This window comes from Sceloporus occidentalis, unplaced genomic scaffold (assembly GCF_023333645.1).
Source record: "Sceloporus occidentalis isolate IW3139 unplaced genomic scaffold, rSceOcc1.0.p SCAF_1, whole genome shotgun sequence".
NCBI classification, from domain to species: Eukaryota; Metazoa; Chordata; class Lepidosauria; order Squamata; family Phrynosomatidae; genus Sceloporus; species Sceloporus occidentalis.
Genome location: NW_028316981.1, coordinates 209,721,978 through 209,741,121, shown reverse-complemented (window position 1 = coordinate 209,741,121; position 19,144 = coordinate 209,721,978). Strand labels below are relative to the sequence as shown.

Sequence of the window (19,144 nt, the reverse complement as noted above, 5' to 3'; positions counted from 1 at the left end):
TGCAGAGTGGATACAAAGACAGGATTGACATTGGCCTGTTACAGACAGCCAAAATAAAGCTGCTTCGAGTCACAGTAGAGGTATGGTGTTTCATTGATGCATGCGTCCTAAGAGTCCAGAAGTCACACCAAAGCCATGCTCCAGGCTGGAGCGTGGCTTTGGTGTGACTTCTGGACTCTTAGGACACATGTATCATTGAAACACCATACCTCCACTGTGACTCGAAGCAGCTTTATTTTGGCTGTCTGTAACAGGCCATAGATTTGTTGCTCTTAGCCGTTATCTGGCAGTAGTGCCCTTCTGGATGCAACACAAGCCAAAAGCAGAAATGGGAACAAATCTTAACTCCAGCCACATTATTAGCATTACTTACACTGAACTTGATGTTGCCACTTTAATGGAGCGAGTCTGAACTGAATGACAATTAAGGTATTCCAAGCAATTATCTTAGATTGGATCAGGACAGTTCATACAGGGTGTGTTAATTGGCTTCCCTGGTGCCAAGAAGAGCCAGTGTGGCATCATGGTTTGCGCATTGGACTACAAGTCCAGAGACCAGCATTTGAAGCCCTGTTTGACTATGGAACCTCACTGGGTAGCCTTGCGCATGTTACACACACTCGGCCTCAGAGGGAGGCTTTAAAGGGAAGTCCACCCTGAACAAATCTTGCCAAGAAAACCCCTGGTAGGTTTTGAGTAATCAAAATGACTTGAAGGCCACCAAAAAGTGCCAGACCATTTGTGTTATCAGAACAATTTGGTGAATGGGAAGTGCTAAAAATGATTATCACTATCGGTGCTTTCCACATTTTATCTCCCTGTCACCACACTGACCTCCAAAATCCACAAAACAGTGATCCCTTTATTGGGCTAACTGAAATGCTTAAGGTTGCCATGGGTTGGAAACAACTTGAAGGCACACAATAAAAACAACAAGGGGTCTTGCAGCACCTTTGAGACTCACCGGGCTCATTCCCACTTACATTTAAACCAGTGTGCGATTTGCCTTCGCTCTGTGTTGGTAAATCGATTCCAAAAGCCTGTCGTTCTCACTATGAAAGCGGATCTTTTCATTAAGTCCTTGTAATTGCTTCTTTTTTGGCACGATTGTCATTCCCACAAGTTTGCACCACATCAAAATGCATGTCGAATCATCTGTGCGTCATCAGTGACGTAAGCAGCAGCCTGGGCAACCCGGCTTGGGAACTATATATTTTATAAAAATTGATAGAAGATTCGATTGATTGGTTTTGCAACCACTTGCCTCATTGATTGCAAGAAGTTGCAAAATCAATCAACTCTATCAATTTTATTTAAGAAAAAAATCATGTGCCCATTGGTCACATCATAAGCACAAAGGCAGCGCTGGGGTTGTGTATGGAATGGTGGATCTACCAAAACCTGAGGTGGGATGGTAAACACCCCTCTGCCATTAGTCCCCTCCAGAATGATGTGATTCAGATCCGTCATTCCCACTTGTTGAACACACTTCTGAATCTATTCTTTTCAAAAGAACCGCTAGGAAACTAGTGTCTGAAAAACCCGGATTTTTTGCGTTTGCCTCGCTTTATTGCCACAGAAATCGATCAAAGTATGATCGGAACCGGTTTCAAATGGGAACGACTGTCATATAACCCAATCAGTGATTCGTTTTAAATCGTAGTGGAAACGCGCCCACTGAAAGTTAAAAAATTACAATAACATCCTAAATCCACAAAATGGTGATCCCTTTATTAGCCCAACCGAAATGCCCAAAAACACATTGCAGGTTTTCGAAGCTCCGCTGGCTTCATCATCAGTCAAAGGTGTTAAAAATCATACAGGAGAGGAAAAAATTAAAGAGGATGTTATCATAAGCCTGCATTTTATCAAGACATGGCTGTTCTTAGTTCAGGTGATAATGGAGGGAAATTCTTCCTCTTCCTTCTGGCCAGGTATGGGTACTTCAGGAAATAAAATGCAAAATGAGATGCTCCTCCTGAGTTACTTACCAGACTGTTCACAGTGTCACACGCAGCCATGTGTATGGGGTGCCTGAGTGCTTCTCCGTGCTGCTTGTGGCGCAGAGATCTTCCCGGCACATTTGGAAATGCATCTGAGGAAGTAGACTGAAGTCTACCAAAGCTCATGCTGCCAACTTCTTTCAGTTAGTCTCAAAAGGTGCTACACGATTTCTGTGAGTGTTTTTACCTTTTCATGGGTCATGCCCTCCTTTTCTCTGGGGAATGTCCTCCATTTTGTGGCGCTTTGTCCTCCTTCCATCTGGACACTCTGGCATGTCCTCCATTTCCACCTTCTGTCCAGGAGGAGTCCCAGAATGTCCTCCATTTGGAGCAGGGCTAAGAAAGGATGGGTTTGCAATTCCTGTGAATGCTTTTGACCTTTCCTTGGCTCCTGGCCTCCTTCTCGATTTCTGGAAGGTCCTGCTTTGTAGTGAGTGGGCCATCTGCTCAGCCTGATCAGACCAAGTCGAGGAGGCCAGTTGAATCAGTCCAAAGTAGGTCTATCTCAGGGACGTAGCCAGGATTTTGGGAAGGGGGGGGTCCAGACTAAGTGCCACTATTATAATGGGGCTTGGGTGTGGCGGCGCGGCAGCATGCACCATTCATTTTATCTAACAGAAGGGGGGGTCCGGACCCCAAGAAACCCCCCCCCTTGGCTACGTCCCTGTCTATCTGAATCAGTCCAAACAGAGTAGGTCTATTTGAATCAGTCCAAAGAGAGGAGCCCTGTTGAAGCAGTGGGAGTGACCAGGAGCCAAGTGCTGCTCTCTCTGGGCTTCACAGCAGGGCCAACCCTGGGGGCGTGGAGCCTGGGCCTTGGAGTAGCCCTGTGGGGCTGTCCTTCTGAGGGTGGGTCCCTCCTCCAGCCCAGGCCTTCCCTACTCCTCCCAGGGCCTCCACTTGCTCTGAGGAGGACTGGAGGAAGGGAGGAAGGAAGGAAGGCAGGATGGAGCAGCAGCAGGAGGAGGGAGAGCCTGGCTGCCTGGAGCATGGAGGACGCCCCTTGGAGCTCTTCTGCCAGGAGTGCCAGCGCCTCTCCTGCGCCCTCTGCCCGGCCCTGGGAGACCACCGGGGGCACCCCCTGGCCCTCCTGCCTCAGGCGGCCCAGGCCAAGAGGGTAGGCCCCAAGGAAGAAAGGGGGGCTCAGCAGGGGTCCCCAAAGGGCCTCCATTGGGAGCTGGGCTGAGAGGAGGAGGGCACCAGAGGGCTTCCTTATCCTGGGCATGGCCTCCATTTCATCCTTCTTCTCCAGGAGGGGATCCCAAATGTCCTCCATTTAGAGCAGGGCTAAGGAGGACATTCCAAGGCATGTTCTCCATTTCAGGCTTCTGTCCAAAAGGAATCCCAAAATGTCCTCCATTTGGAGCAGGACTAAGGAGGACATTCAGGGGGACCAGAGGGCTTCCTTTACCTGGACATGTCCTCCATTTCAATCTTCTGTCCAGGAGGAAGTCCTAAATGTCCTCCATTTAGAGCAGGGCTAAGGAGGACATTCCAAGGCATGTTCTCCATTTCAGGCTTCTGTCCAAAAGGAATCCCAAAATGTCCTCCATTTGGAGCAGGGCTAAGGAGGACATTCAGGGGGACCAGAGGGCTTCCTTTACCTGGGTATGTCCTCCATTTCAATCTTCTCTCCAGGAGGAAGTCCTAAATGTCCTCCATTTAGAGCAGGGCTAAGGAGGACATTCCAAGGCATGTTCTCCATTTCAGGCTTCTGTCCAAAAGGAATCCCAAAATGTCCTCCATTTGGAGCAGGGCTAAGGAGGACATTCAGGGGGACCAGAGGGCTTCCTTTACCTGGGCATGTCCTCCATTTCAATCTTCTCTCCAGGAGGAATTCCTAAATGTCCTCCATTTAGAGCAGGGCTAAGGAGGACATTCCAGGGCATGTCCTCCATTCTAGGCTTCTGCCCAGGAGGAATTCCCAAAAGGTCCTCCTTTTAGTGCAGGGCTAAGAAGGACATTCAGGGGGACCAAGAGACCTCCTTAGGTTCAGGCTTGTGTCCAAGACGCATTCCCAAATGTCCTCCATTTGGAGCTGGGCTAAGAAGGGCATTCAGGGTGGCCAGAGGACATCCTTTTGTTGGACATGTCCTTCATTTCCACTCTCTGTCCAGGTGGGATCTCAAAATGTCCTCCATTTATAACATGGTTGAGAAGGACATTCAGAGGGACCAGGAGGCATATTTCATGCCAGCCTCTGTCCAGGAGGAATTCCCACATGTCCTCCATTTGGAGCAGAGCTAAGAAGCACAGAGTGGCCAGAGGTCCTCCTTTTCCAGGACATGTCCTCCATTTCCACCTTCTGTCCAGGAAGAATCCCTAAAGGTTCTCCATTTAGAGCATGGCTAAGAATGATATTCAGAGTGAATAGGAGACTCCTTCATTTCAGGCTTCTGTCCAGCAGGCATTCCCAAATGTCCTCCATCTTGAGCTGGGCTGAGAAGCCCATTCAGGATGGCTAGAGGTCTTCTTTTTCCTGGACATGTCCTCCATTTCCAGCTTCTGTCCAGGAGGAATCCCCAAAGGTCCTCCATTTGGAGCAGGGCTGAGAAGCACAGAGTGGCCAGAGGTCCTCCTTTTCCAGGACATGCCCTTCCTTTCCATCTTCAGTACAGGAGGAATTCCAGGATGTTCTCCATTTAGAGCAGGGCTAAGAAGCATATTCAGGGTGACCAGAGGTCCTCCTTTTCCTGGGCATGTCCTCCATTTCAGGCTTCTGTCTAGGCAGCATAGGGACCCGTGAGACTGCAGGGCGGACTGTCTTTTCCTTTTCTATTGCTAGGGGAATGAGGAAAGTGGATGATGCTGTTGACCAGCTTGCTGGATTGGGGGCTGTAAAAAAGGACCATATGTGCCCCCACAGAAACATTGTTCATCTTGATGTGGATAAAAATGGATTTGGAAAACAAGTTTCCTCCAAATAGGCATTTGGCTGGTTAATACGCAAAGCATGTTGGTGGATTACATGGGAGACCTTTGGTACAAGCCAGCAAGCCGCTCCTTAAAATACTGATAAAACCAGATTACATATGAACGCTTTTCCATTTCAAAAGTCTGCATTAGGGCAGTGCCCTCTTTGTACTGATCCAAAGGTCACAAAATAGCGTGCAAACTTTAGGGTTCTCCAGAAATCTTGATCAAGCTATAACAAAGTTGAAAAAATGGAGCAGGAGACCTGTCTGGTGCTGGAGTCATGGAGTCTGCATCTGGTTGCACTCTTAAGAAGGGACAAGGAAAGAAATAGCAGATGATCAATTTAGATGCTGTCTTGGTTTCAGGCAAAGCTGCTGTCTTTGGTTTCAGGCAAAGTGGGTTTTTTAAACTGAAACCCTATAATTTTTCTGGTTTAAAGACATTTTTTCTGTGTGCGTGGTTTAAACCTCTTTTTTTAGCATTAATGTTTGGGGGGAAAACTGAATCCTGTTTACTATATTAATACTGTGAAACATTATTTGATGTATTAGAAAGCTTGATCACCCATGTTTTAATGCTTTCTAACATTAGCAATTCAGAGTTATTGGGTCTTATTATTAAGCCTTATTCATAGTTATAAAGTGCTGTAAATTTACACAGCGCTGTACATACAATCAATTAAAATAAAATAAAATAAAATAACCCTATGACGTACAGTCTATGAAAATCATAGAATCATAGAATCGTAGAGTTGGAAGAGACCGCGAATAATTAAACACAATACATATTAATACATCTTAACAGTCAAACAATAAAATATAGCAGACAACAAATTAAAATAACATTGGATAACAATCATGTAATGTCTAGGAACGATTTACATCTTTCAGTAAAACTTTGGGAATTATATTGACAAGCTGGTAGCCTATATATTTAAGTTATTTGGCTTAAATCAACCTGGTTTAAAACTAGCCAACCCCAGTTTCGGAGGACATCTGTTACCTATATCTGTCTTCATCCTTAGATGGAACATACAGTTTGCATAGTAAATGGAAATAAAAATAAAAGTTACACAGTTGCTATGTTTAAAAAGCTAAAGAGAATTATCTCATAAATATATCATAAAATTCTGTTTTATGTTCTGTGATTTATGAATGTGTTATACTGTTAATATCAATGATATGAAAATTACTTCAATAAAATTATTCTTTTTTAAAACTAGAGATAATTTCGGGTGGGTACTAGATTGAAATAACTAACAATAAAAGCCACCCAGGGTAACGTTACCTAGTCGCTGGAGGGATGTATTTTCAGTGAAGTTATCAGTGTGAAGTTCTCATAGCATGTGTTTTCTTCCGGGTCTCACAGGAAATAATAGGATTGTGCTTGAACCAGTTAGCACTGAAGAGGCAGCAGGAAATGGACAACACAAAACATATAGAAGAAGCTACAATTGCACTTCAGGTAAAATGAAAGTGTGCCCATTTGTTGCTGGGGCCCTCGTGTTGTGGGCAGACACATCAGGTGCATGTGAAGAAGAGGTGGAACCACATCAGCCACAAAAATGAACTTGACTGTCCCTTTCAAGGCCCCATGTTCTTGTTAGCATGGCTTGTATTATTGTGTCACATCTCTGAAAGTCATGAATTGGTTTGAACATACTGAATGCAAAATGAAATGAAGGAGTTGTTATACCGAATATAGAGTAGCAGTGGAAGCCTGTCTTTGATAGCCAAAATCCTAGCAAGGCCCCAGTAGTGGAAATGCTAGAAACGGGGGTAGTAGTGGAAGAGGAATGACTTGGAAAGTTGTGGCAGCACATTTAGACCTGACACCTGAATGCGTGTGTTTTTATTCCTGAGGCGTCTGTTTTGTTTATATTTGCACATGGCCATTAATATATGCACCGTCTCAGCTTTGAATGTGGAACCTGTTGTACAGTTTCTACTCCAGTAACAGGAATATGGATATACAGTTGGCTTGAACCTGTACAGATGATACATAGTTTTAAGCTTTTTAACTCTTAAATTGTTTCATGTTGTGATTGTTAAATTATTTGTTTGCTATGTTTTCAAATTGTTTTTATATCTATAATGTTCTAAACATAAGAATATTCTGTATCTATATTAAGCAGGGCCAATGCAACATGAGCTTGTGGCAGAAACAGCAGCAACTGCAGTAGGGTAGGGAAAAAAATATGTTTATTGTCTCAGGAAATCCATCTTAGGATAGGAAAGGAGATAGGCAAAAGAAATTGACCTATACTTGGTTAGTTTGTTGTTTGTTGTGTGCCCTCAAGTCGTTTCCGACTTACGGCAAATGTCAACCCTAAGCTAATCCTATCATGGGTTTTTCTTGACAAGTACCATCAGATGGGTTTTGCCATTGCCATCCTCTAAGGCTGAGAGAGTGTTATTTGCCTAAGGCCACCCAGAAGAGCCCCTAAAAGTTTACTCTCATGTGTGGGTGTAAGCTAGCATCCATCATTGGGGCTGGAGCCCCATGGACACTCCCTTCCCAAAGTTGCACTGCATCCAAACTGCAGAAGTAATCCAGTTTGAGACCGCTTTAACTGCCAGGGCTTAATGCTATGGAATTCTGGGACTCCTAATTTCTTGTGGCACCGGAGCTCTCCAACAGCGAAGGCTAAATGTCTCCAAAAACTACAGTTCCCAGAATTCCGCAGCATTGAGTCATGGCAGCAGGATCAAACTGGATCATTTCTGCAGATGGCCCTTGTGGTCTCTTCCAATCCTATGATTCTGTGATGCAACCAAAGAAAACAAAAAGATTAGCTTAACTTTTAAATATATGCCCTTCCTTTCTATCAAAGAATGGCACTGAAGTCAGCTTGATAATAACAGGGCTTATGTAGCTAGTATATAAAAATAAAAAGTCAGGGAGCTGGAGCAAAAAATGAATCAGCCACAATAACAAGAGGTCCACAGAATGATGTGGAAACTGGTGAGCTCATGAACCTCAGGAAAGGTGGAGTTTTCTCATTCGATTTTAAATGAAAGGCATTCCAGGTGAGCAATAATTTCCTTTTTTGTCTTGGAGGGTTGAATCTATTATGAATATAATCTCTTTTGGGGCATCTTTTTTCTGACAGACCTCAAGTCTCCACCAGCGTACTTACACTGTCATCTGAAAGGGAAAAACTATTAGAGTTAGTATTCTTTGCGTGCCTAATTGCTAGCTGACATGTTTGCAGACTTCCAGTTTGTTTGCCTTTCCACACCCAGTCTTTCCCAGCATCACTTTCACCTGTGGCCATTCTTTCTTCCCTCACTTCCATTACACCATGTATTTGAATGCGTGTGTGCATTTGTGCCTTCAAGTCATTTCTGATTTATGGAGAACATATCCTGAGGTTTTCTTGGCAAGATTTGTTTAGAGGAATTGCCTTTTCCTGAGGCTGAGAGATTGTGACTTGCCTTGGTTTCATGGTCAAGCAAAGAATCAAACTCTGGCCTCCAGTCCAGCACTCAAACCACTGTGCCACACTGGTTCTCATATTTATCTATTTGATTTGTATTACTAAGGGCTCATTCCCACTTCCAGTTTAAACCGATTCCCGATTCACCCTCCCTCTGTGTTGGAAATCGATTCCAAAAGGTCCCTCATTCCCACTATCAAAGCGGATCTTTTTCTTACCCCAGTGTAATCGCTTTTTTTTGTTGTTGTTTTTGCATGGTTGTCATCCCCACTAGTTGTGCTGCTTCAAATTGGCTCTGGGTGAGAAGGAAGGCATGGATGGAGGGAGAAGGAGGCAGCCGAGTACAGAAGGAAACTGGGGAACGGAGGGAAAAGGAGCCAGCCAGGGACAGAAGGAGGAAACCGGGGAATGGAGGGAGAAGCTGGTGAACGGGTCAGGATGATGAAGGGGGGACAATGGTTTTTTTAAGTAAAATTGAAAGAATATTTGATTGATTGATTGAATGAATATTCTATCAATTTTACTTTTAAAAAATGCAACGGCACAAGTACCTGGGCAGCGCTGAGAGGGGGGGAATGGCGGATCTGCCAAAAACTGAGGAGGGACGATAAACACCCCTCTGCCATTAGTCCCTCCCCTCCAGAATGAATCGATTCTGATCTGTTGTTCCCACTTTTTGAACTTGCTTCAGAATCGATTCTTCTCAAAAGAACCTCTTTCAAACGACTGTCTGGAAAAACTGGAGTTTTTGCCTTTGCTTCGCTTTATCATGACAGGAATCAATCCCATTGCGACAGGAACCGGTTTCAAATGGGAACAAGGGTCATTTACACCGATCAACAATTTGCTCTATTTCATAGTGGGAATACGCCCTTAGTAAAGCTAATTTATATGTTTACAAAAAAGATTTAAGGTAATTTCTCTTCTAGGTTTTAGGAGGGGCATGGGAGTGGTTGTTCAGTTTCTGCCTTGCCAATATAATTACTCCACCTGAAAGATCTGCTGCTATCTCTCACAGTTCCCAACAGAGGCAGCTTCTTCTCCCTCTGTCCCTCCCCACACACACACATATACACACACAAACACCACAGCTCCAGTTTAAAATTACCCACTGCAGTTTGGCTGAAATGAATGATATTGCTTGGAAGGCAAGCTGCTTCAAGCAATAGTTCCAAACCAAGTTGGAACTGGGGACTAAAGGGCAGGAAAGCTTTGAGTAAACACCTAGTGTCTATGGCACTGACATTGGCAGGATGCCCTCATTGTCACTGTGGTTGCAGCTTTATTATTGACACATGTAAATAAGCCACCTCGACTTGTTACCCTTTAGTTCAGAAACAGTCAAATAAATTCATATTTATTGAGTACAATCTACTCAGCAGCTCAGCAGCAGCCTCAGAGGGATACCACTGTTTCAGAGAAACCCAGCATAAATGGCACAAATGCACTGAATTTTGTCTCCTCCTTGAACTCTGGTCAAGATTTCTTGAAGGGGCAGTCACATACTAACAGTCAATAAAAGCAATGGCTCCGAATTAACAGAAATATAAGGCAATTCCAGATTCTTTTCAGAGCCACAGGACAAAAAGGACACTTGGTGGTTTGTGATTCCCCACTTTGTTTTCTTTCTTTGCAAAATGGAGTCACGTTGGCTGCAGACTCCTGCTCTCCCCTGGTTTCTATTCCACTAAAAATGGCACTGCCTTTGAGCTGCCATCTCCTCTATTTGCCAAAAAGATGCAGCTGTGTTGTGGTCTGTTCTCTGAGCTCACTCTGTCTTTCCCCAAACATGTGCCCTCTTAGTTTTGGGGACCATCTCATTCCTGTTGGAAGTCATCCTGACTGGATCTGATGGGACTTATAATCCAAACCATCCAGGTTGGGTGACGCTGCCATACAGCATCCCTCTCATTCTTGATCTGTGAAAAACAGTGTGCTTCATTCTTCTTTGGGAAATCTGTGTGCAGTTCCTGTGAGGTTTCCAGTAATTGTCACCCTCTCAGGTGGATCAAGTTCCCCATGAACAGGGTGACCAGATGTCTTAACCACAAAAGAGGACAAGGCACCACAAAATGTAGGACATTCAAGGAAAATGTAGAGCATTACAAAATAAAAGGAAAAAAAACTTATATAAATGTAAATTCATGATTCTTAGACATGCTTAAAATAAAAGGCATTTTGAAATTCCTCCTGTAAGATTGAAATGAAGGACATGTCCTGGAAAAGGACGACACCTGGTCACTCTGCCCATGGAAAGGGCTTAGAGCATTTAGAGCAACTCCTATGCTGGAGTTTGGCAAAGGAAAGGAAGTGAACCATAATTGTGAGCATTTTCCTTGTTCTGTTGCTACTTCTATTGAGGGTTTGATTGAATCCCAGGAGAAGAAAAAGAGGGCCACCAAGTCCCTCCTTTTAGCTTTGGAGACAGATGCATGATTATCTGAAAACCTCACTTGTCTTCCAGCCCACCAAAAATGTTTCTTTTATTTCCCTTTTCTTCCTCCATTATATTCTCTCTCCTTTACTGATTCATGTGTGGATCCCAGCAGAAGTCCCAGGATTAAGACCTTCACAGTTCAGTTTTCTTAAACAATTGCAGAAGCTCTGTGATTTTTGTCTTCATCTGGATGCAAAGACAACCACTCTCTTCCAGGCTTCTCTTACTACTTGCTGGTTGACAATCTATTAACCTTTGAATTAAACTATCTACTGGACTCTGATTAAAAACTAAAGTGAGTGGTTTTGTTCTTGTGAACTAAACATTGTAATTCTCCAGCTTTGAAGGCCAAAAAAGGGTGTATGTGTGTGAGTGTAAGAAGTAATTTTGCAAAAGTCCAAGAGAACCAGATTTTGGGTAAAGAGCCATAGGAAACTGTATCATCTGTTAGCAACTTTACACCATGTCTCAATTAATTAATTTAATTCTGGAATCAAATCATTGCTAAAATGCTATCTTAATTCAATTATTATAGTTGAATAGTTGTTAATATTCAACATTTCATTAAGTTGCCTCTTATGTTAAAATTTTCTAACTTCATTGATTTTAATTAGTTAGTTTCTATCCCTGGAACATGGATGCGCCTCTAAGCCCCATCTCCAAAGCTGTGCACCCAAAAACACACAAGACATGGCTAAACCAGCCTTATCAAGGTTCCTAATCTTGGAACTTGTGTAACTACTGGTTTAATCTCAACATGGTTAGACAGCCCTCTACAGTCCTTTTGCCCTCAGCATGCAGAAGTCTATCATACATCCAGGTGTACAGTATTGTTTGAGAGTGAGTTTTTGTGCGTATGCCTTTCCCCATGGTCAGTTTCAGCTCTGCATGTAAGCAAGTGAGTCTCTGCATTGGTTTTGTGTGTGTAAGCTGGAGAGAGAGTTTTATCTCCTGCACATTGTCCAATTCTTTGGCCATATGCTTAAGAGAGAGCAGACCTCTACTGATGGCATATCTCTTCTGGAGCGATTGCTTTTAAAGTTGTAACCATTCTGGAGATGTTTGCATTCTAGAAGACCTGTGGAAATTACATGTTGCTCCACACTCTTCATGTGGTACTGAAGTTTCTTCTGTCTGCAGGCTCATGCACTGGCAAGTAAAAACTGGCTGATGGGGAAGTTCACTGAGCTCCGACTGCTGTTTGACAAGGAAGAAACCTTAATGAAACAAGACATCGATAAAAAGGTCCAGCAGACTTTAAGGGCTTATGAAGAGCAGTCAGAGGCATGCAAGGGACAAGTGAGGAGCATAGACAGTTTTGTAGACAGGATCAGACAAATCCAACTTCTGTCTGACCCGCTCCATTTGCTGAAGGTAGGCCTGTGTTCTTCATCTACCTGTTACGTAGTGAAAGAGGAAGAAGTGCCCTACTGGAGGTGCCCACACTCTCAAAGTCTGTCTGAAAGAATATATCTCCCCATATAAACCTACAAAAAAACTTCAAGCTAATAAAATGTGGACTAGACAATGCAACTGTTAGGTGGATTTGTAATTGATTGACTGGCCAAACCCAAAGGATGTTGGATAGGCCTGCTAGAAGAAATATATATTTTAATGTTGCTTTAAATGCTGTCAGCATTTTAAGCATTTTTTGTATCTCTTCTTGCAAATCATTCCACAGTCTGAGGGCAGTAGACAAAAAAGTCCTGTGTAAAACTGTTGCCAGTCTAATGCTGGCTGGATGGAGCAAACATTTCCCAGAGGACCTGAGTGTATATGGCTGATTGTAAAGGAGAAGGCAATCCTGGAGATAACCTGGACCCAAACCCTGTAGATAATAACTGATATTTTGTACTATGGCCAGAAACTAATTGACAGCCAGTGGGGTGATCTTAAGATTGGTGTGATATGATGACTCCTGGATGTACCTGTAAACAATCTAACTGTCATATTCTGAATTAGTTGGAGTTTCTGGGCTTGGTACAAAAATAGCCCAATGCATAGTGCATTATAGAAGTCTAGCCTTGAGGTTACCAGTGCGTGCACTACCATCTTTGGGTCCTCCAATTCTATCAAGGGGCACAGTTAGCATATCACGCAAAGCTGATAACAAGCACTCCTGATCATCACATATCTCAACTGACATTTGGAGGGATGGATCCAGGAGTACTCCCAAACTGTGAACACAGGTCCAGTACAGACCGGTGCTGGCCTGAGGCCGAAAGAAGGGCTCGGGAGAGCAGTGTGTCTGCATGCTCCCGAACCCTACCATGCGCCGTGGGCGCCATCTTGGCACACCACCGTTTACACGGCACACGTGATGATGACGTGCCTTGTGCGCCATATCCAAACGGTGCGGTGCACAAAGGACATCATAGCACCGCTCCACGGCGCTTATGGTGCCTCGTGTGCCGCTCCAGGGCACTTATTCTGTGGCTCCTTTTTCCCAGCGCTTCATTGCTGTGCCGTTTGGTTGGCAGAGCCACGATCTGGGGGAGAAAGGGGTGGCCTCTGTCTGCCCCTTTCTCCCAATCTGTATAGGTCCACAGTCTTTCAGGGGTAGTGTGACCCCATCCAGAACTTGCTGACACTGGTGAAAAGGTGAAAACAGGGGGATCAATCATAAAATCAGAGTTGGAAGAGACCACAGGGGCCATACAGTCCAACCCCTGCCCTGCAGGATCTCTCAATCAAAGCATACCTGACAGATAGCCATCTAGCCTCTGCTTAAAGACTTCCAAGGAGGGAGATTCCACCACTCTCTGAGGGAGTGTGTTCCACTGTCGAACAGCACTCTGTTAGGAAGTTCCTCTTAATGTTGAGGTGGAATCTCTTTTCCTGTAGCTTGTATCCAATGTTCAGGATCCTGGTCTCTGGAGCAGCAGAAAACAAGCTTGTTCCCTCCTCAATATGACATCCCTTCAAATATTTAAACAGGGCTATCAAATCACCTCTTAACCTTCTCTTCTCCAGGCTAAACATCCCCAGCTCCCTAAGTTGTTCCTCACAGGGCATGGTTTCCAGACCCTTGACCATTTTAGTTGCCCTCCTTTGGACACGTTCCAGTTTCTGCCCATCCTTTTTGAATTGTGGTGGCCAGAACTGGACACAGTATTCCAGGTGGGGCCTGACCAGAGCAGTATAGAGTGGCACTATTACTTCCCTTGATCTAAACACTATACTTCTATTGATGCAGCGTAAAATCTCATTGGCCTTTTTAGCTGCCTCATCACACTGTTGACTCATGTTCAACTTGTGGTCTACTTGGACTCCTAGATCCCTTTCACATGTAGTCTCGTTCAGCCAGGTGTCCCCCATCCTATATCTGTGCATTTCATTTTTCCACCTTAAGTGCAGTACCTTACATTTCTCTGTGTTGAATTTCATGTTGTTAGCTTTGGCCCAGCTTTCTAGTCTAGTCAGGTCATTTTTGACTTTTGATAGTATCCTCTGGGGTATTAGCTACTCCTCCTAGTTTGGTGTCATTTGCAAATTTAATACGTATGCCCCCAATTCTGTCATTCAAGTCATTGATAAAGATGTTGAATAGCACTGGACCCAGGTCAGAACCCTGTGGCACCACACTGGTCACTTCTCTCCAGGATGAAGAGGAACCATTGTGTACATCAGTAATGGGGTGCCAGCCATTGTAAGGGACACAAAGCTGAGCTAGATGGACCAATGGTTTGACTCCGAATGTCATCTGGATCTTTCCCACCTGAACATCACACTTGAACCAGAGCAACTGAGGAAGAACCTGTGCAATCGATCTCTCCCACTTAGTCGCAGGCCTTTAAATGTAACAGAAGCACTGTGGATTGAGTCCATGGCTAAGTAGCTACCATACTGTAGCTGAAGTATGGAAACTCAGGAACACAAGGCAGGCAACATTCGAAACTTGTAAAAATGTTCTTCTCCCCTGCCAGGAGTACAGTGCGTTAGAAAAGGAAATTTTGAAGCAGAGGATCCCTGCAGAGCATTTGGCTCCAGTGCCTGTGACATTTGAACACGTTACAAACCACTTCAAGAGCTTTGTGGAAACCATTCAGTCCATCTTCCAGAAGCCACTCAAAGCACGGCTCAAAGAAGGTAAGCATGGGCGCACCAATCTGTTCACCAGTAATGTGGGTTTTTTTTAAAAAAAAATCCAATGCTTTATTTTCCTGGGGAAAATTTTCTATACCTCCCCACACCTCTGTCTGTCTGTCCCTCTCCTTCGCCTTCTCCTTTTCTACATGGGATGCTGTACTGCAGTCAGTCCTTTACTGGTATAATATGTTCTATTAGTTGGGCTGAATCAGATTTTTCTCAATTTGAAACAGAAATGGTAAGTAGTGCAGAGAGTCAGTGACTGAAGCTGAAGGTGCTACAGTTGTGCCTCAGCAAAGGAAGCTGAGCTGATGTTATATAGATAGACAGAGTTTTCTGCAGATAAGTGTCCTAAAAACAATTGGGGGAGGTTTCAGGTGTGTTCAGTTTTTTGTTGAAATATATACTATTGTTTACATATTACAAATACTCTAATAAAATAATTTCCACACAAAGCTTTGAATATTCTCAAATATAAAATTTAAATCAAAGGTACTAAGTTGATGTGTGCCTTGAAGTCAATTTACAACTTATGATGATATTAAGGTGACCCTACCACAGGGCTTTCTTTGCAGGTTTCTTCAGAAGGTGTTTGCCATTGCCTGCCCCTGATGCTGAGAGAGTGTAACTTACCCATGGTCCACCCAATGAGTTTCCATGGCTGAGCTGGGATTCGCACCCTGGACTCCCAATGTCCTTGTCCAATGCTGAAATCATTACAACGTGCTGTTCCTCAAATGTGCTAACATCACTGGAGACTTTTCTAGTTCTGCTTTTTCTGGAAGACCCACATATATGCTGGGCATCTGCGATTCTACTTGATGTTCCCCCTAGTCCACCTTGGAGAAACAGTGTTGTGCAATGAATCCCTGCTCAGCTGTGCAAACCCAGTAGGTGAGCTTGAGCGAGTCATACTCTCCCAACCTCAGAGGAAGAAAACAGCAAAAAGCCTTCTGGACAAATATTACCAAGAAAACTCCATGATAGGCTGGCCATAAGTCAGAATTGACTTGAAGATACACAACAAGTCCATCTCTCCTATCTGGCTGGGGTCTCTTGGGAATTTGCATCATTCATAATTTTGGAAAGTTAGAGGAAGATTATTGTGTCAGAAATCTCAGTGTTGGAAGGATTCCTAAAAGTCGTCCAGTCCAAAGTGTGCTTATTTTATGTTGCTACAGCAACCCTGGACCAGAATCTGCTAGAAGAGACATACCAATATAAGTAGAGGTGGCAGGCGGACCAAGCCTGTGGGTGCTGTGCTGTGAGAGTCAGTCCTTGCAGAAATTTGCCTGCCTACTCGCACCACTTGTTTTTGACCCTGGAACAAGCACAATCTCAAGCATAATGCACCATTATAAAAAGAGTGCATTATTACATGAAGTGATTCTGGCAAGAGGAGTTTGCCTTACTGTCTTCTGTTTCTCTTTATATTTAAATTGGGTAAACAGGAGGTGAAGTTCAGATTTGGGTTACTTGTCATTCTAGGTCATGATGGAAATTCAAAGCAATGAGAGAAGTGATTCTCCTTATTTAAGAATTCTGTATTTTAGCAGTAAGTGAGTCATGGTAGTGTAGTGGTTTAAGTTTTGAACTCATGAGACCATGTTCTGAATCCCCGTTGCACAAGTCAGACTCTCTCAGGGGCTGTTCAAGCCGCCCCTTTTACTGCCAGATTGGGGCCGCAACAACCGCACACTGTGGCCCTGATCTTGCCTTTCCATGGAGCACAAGGAGCCATAAAAAGCGGTTTCTTTCTGCACTGCAGAAAGGGTGCCATAGCTGCCGATGCCAGGGCTTTTCAGTGCTCCTTTAGCTCTACGTCATGTAGCCACAGCACCAGAGGAGTGCCGTGATGCCACCCGACGTGCGGTGAGGTGCAGGCATGATGTCAGCTTGGGTGCGGATTTGGGATGCACACAGATTTCCCAAAGAATGAAGCCACGCCCCAACTCCGTACCCAGGCCAGCCTTAATATCCGGTCTGTACAGCCCCTCAGTCTCAAGGGATGGCAGTGGCAAATATCCTCTGATGCAACTCGTCAAGATCCCATGATAGGTTCACCTTAGGGTTGCCATAAGTCAGAAAATGACTTGAAGGCATACAACAACAGCACATCTACTTCATGAACGGATCCTTTCTGAGTTGCCTGTTTTGTTTTTCTTCTTTTGTTTGTCAAGATGTTTTTAGTAGCCTCAACAGCACCTTAAAGAAGGAGCCAGGAACCTTGCTGAAAGTGAACTCCTGCATAGACCGGTCTCTTTTCTTAAAACGTATGTATTGTCTATGCAAAGTTGCACTGTGTGTTTTTATGCTGTCAGCCATGGTTTGAAACTCCCAAGTCTGGACAAGGAGGATTTCTGGTCACCTTGTTTCATTGAAGGATTGTAGAAAAACAGAAAAAAAATCTGGATTCATAGACTCAAGACTATAACATGGGCTCAGCCTAGAGGAGAAGACTTTGTCCATTTAGGATTGTTAATGACAGAATGTCCTAGACCAGTGATGGCGAACCTATGGCACAGAGCCCTCTCTGTGGGCACATGTGCCATCGCCCCAGGCCAGAGTTTGTTACTAGAAAGCCAGAGGGACATGGCACTTTGTAATAAATAAGTGGGTTTTGGGTTGCAGTTTGGGCACTCGGCCTCGAAAAGGTTCATTATCACTGTCCTAGACTGTGACTATGACTGCAAGTTCTCTTTTATTTTAAGCAACTGAAGAAAGCGGAACCTGAAACATTTTGCTTATTAACTGGTTAGGTTCTGTTTTTTAAACATCACTCATATATACGCCATGCATTGAGGGGAAAATAGACATGCAGGTGATGTTATGGGGCAAAACCATGTCTTGGGTTATGAGATGCTGCTGCTGTATAAATAAAGTTATCCTTTGTAGAACTTCAGGTGGGTCTTGATAGGTGATGTGTCATCTCTGAATGTTTCCCTACAGATGCAAGAACCCCCACACTGGAGATAAATAGTTTGCATCCCAGGCTGACCTTGTCCGAGGACCATCTTTCTGTAAGCTGCTGCTGGAGGAGAAAACTGTACCCCTCAAACTCACAAAGGTTTGACAAGCTCTGGCAGGTCTTGAGTAGAGATTCCTTCCTTGCAGGGAGCCATTACTGGGAAGTGGATTTACTTCAAGCTCAGCAAGGATGGTGGATTGGGGCAACTTATCCTTCTATCAAGAGAAAAGGGGACTCTGAATTTTGCCGTCTGGGCTGCAACCGGGCATCTTGGTGTATCAAAAGGTTTGACTTTGAATATTGGGCATTCCATAATGGAGAGAGAACCCCAATTCGGACAGAGGAAGATCCTGAACGAGTAGGGATTTTTCTGGATTATGAGGCTGGGGTCTTGTCTTTTTACAATGTAACAGATGGGATGGCTCATCTACACACATTTCATGCCAAATTTACTGAGCCAGTTTACCCTGCGCTGAGGGTGTGGGAAGGGACAATAACAGTATGTAAGATAACCTAAAGGCTGATATCAACAACAACAACAACAAGGTGGAACTGAACTCTTGCTTCTCATCAGGCTATAGAAATGACACTTCTTGATAACTATTCCAATAAGTACTTTTGATTTTTTTGAGTAGGGGGAGAAAAGATTAGTGATGCTGTGTAGAACTGAATCACTTCTTAGATGGCAATTCATTTTCCAAGAAGACAGCTTTATGTATTGGGATGTTTCCCGCATGTACCAATGTACAGATTTGTTATTGGGTGCAGAAATTCTATATTTCTAGGAATTTCAACTTTCTTAGTCACTTTAAAGAAGCAAATCCCTTGTCCAAATAGCTGTGTATATTTAGGTACAGCTAGATGTGTGGTAGGCACTCTGATATTTCAGGTGGTCTATAGTCCTTGATATAAAGTTTCTGCATCTCGATGTCTGTTTCTTTATATAGACTCTATATAGAGAGCCTATATAATGTCCGATATAATGTCTGACTTTATAGAGAATCATAGAATCACAGAGTTGGAAGAGACCGCAAGGACCATCCAGTCCAACCCCCTGCCATGCAGGAAATCCAAATCAAAGCATCCCCAACAGATGGCCATCCAGCCTCTGTTTAAAGACCTCCAAGGAAGGAGATTCCACTACACTCCGAGGGAGTGTGTTCCACTGTTGAACAGCCCTTACTGTCAGGAAGTTCTTCCTAATGTTGAGGCAGAATCTCCTTTCCTGTAGCTTGCATCCATTGTTCTGGGTCCTGTTCTGTGGAGCAGCAGAAAACAAGCTCGCTCCCTCC

The 19,144-nt window shown here is 44.0% G+C and overlaps 1 protein-coding gene across 1 annotated transcript; it reads left to right on the top strand.

Annotated features, from left to right (window-relative positions):
* The first annotated feature begins 10,628 nt into the window (after nucleotides 1-10,628).
* Nucleotides 10,629-18,593, top strand: LOC149323303 (tripartite motif-containing protein 14-like). The gene is made up of 5 exons (XM_089510809.1): nucleotides 10,629-11,090; nucleotides 11,936-12,169; nucleotides 14,722-14,884; nucleotides 17,065-17,157; nucleotides 17,834-18,593. Exons 2-5 carry the CDS (start codon nucleotides 11,966-11,968, stop codon nucleotides 18,367-18,369), a joined length of 996 nt encoding a protein of 331 aa, XP_089366935.1. The 5' UTR covers nucleotides 10,629-11,090; nucleotides 11,936-11,965; the 3' UTR covers nucleotides 18,370-18,593.
* The last annotated feature ends 551 nt before the right edge of the window (nucleotides 18,594-19,144 follow it).

What these genes read in the sequence shown, in the direction of transcription:
- LOC149323303 (XM_089510809.1), top strand. Translation starts at nt 11,966, where the DNA reads ATGGGGAAGTTCACTGAGCTCCGACTGCTGTTTGACAAGGAAGAAACC. An exon ending in ACCCGCTCCATTTGCTGAAG is followed by an intron (nt 12,170 to 14,721) that starts GTAGGCCTGTGT and finishes CTCCCCTGCCAG; the next exon opens with GAGTACAGTGCGTTAGAAAA. An exon ending in CAAAGCACGGCTCAAAGAAG is followed by an intron (nt 14,885 to 17,064) that starts GTAAGCATGGGC and finishes TTGTTTGTCAAG; the next exon opens with ATGTTTTTAGTAGCCTCAAC.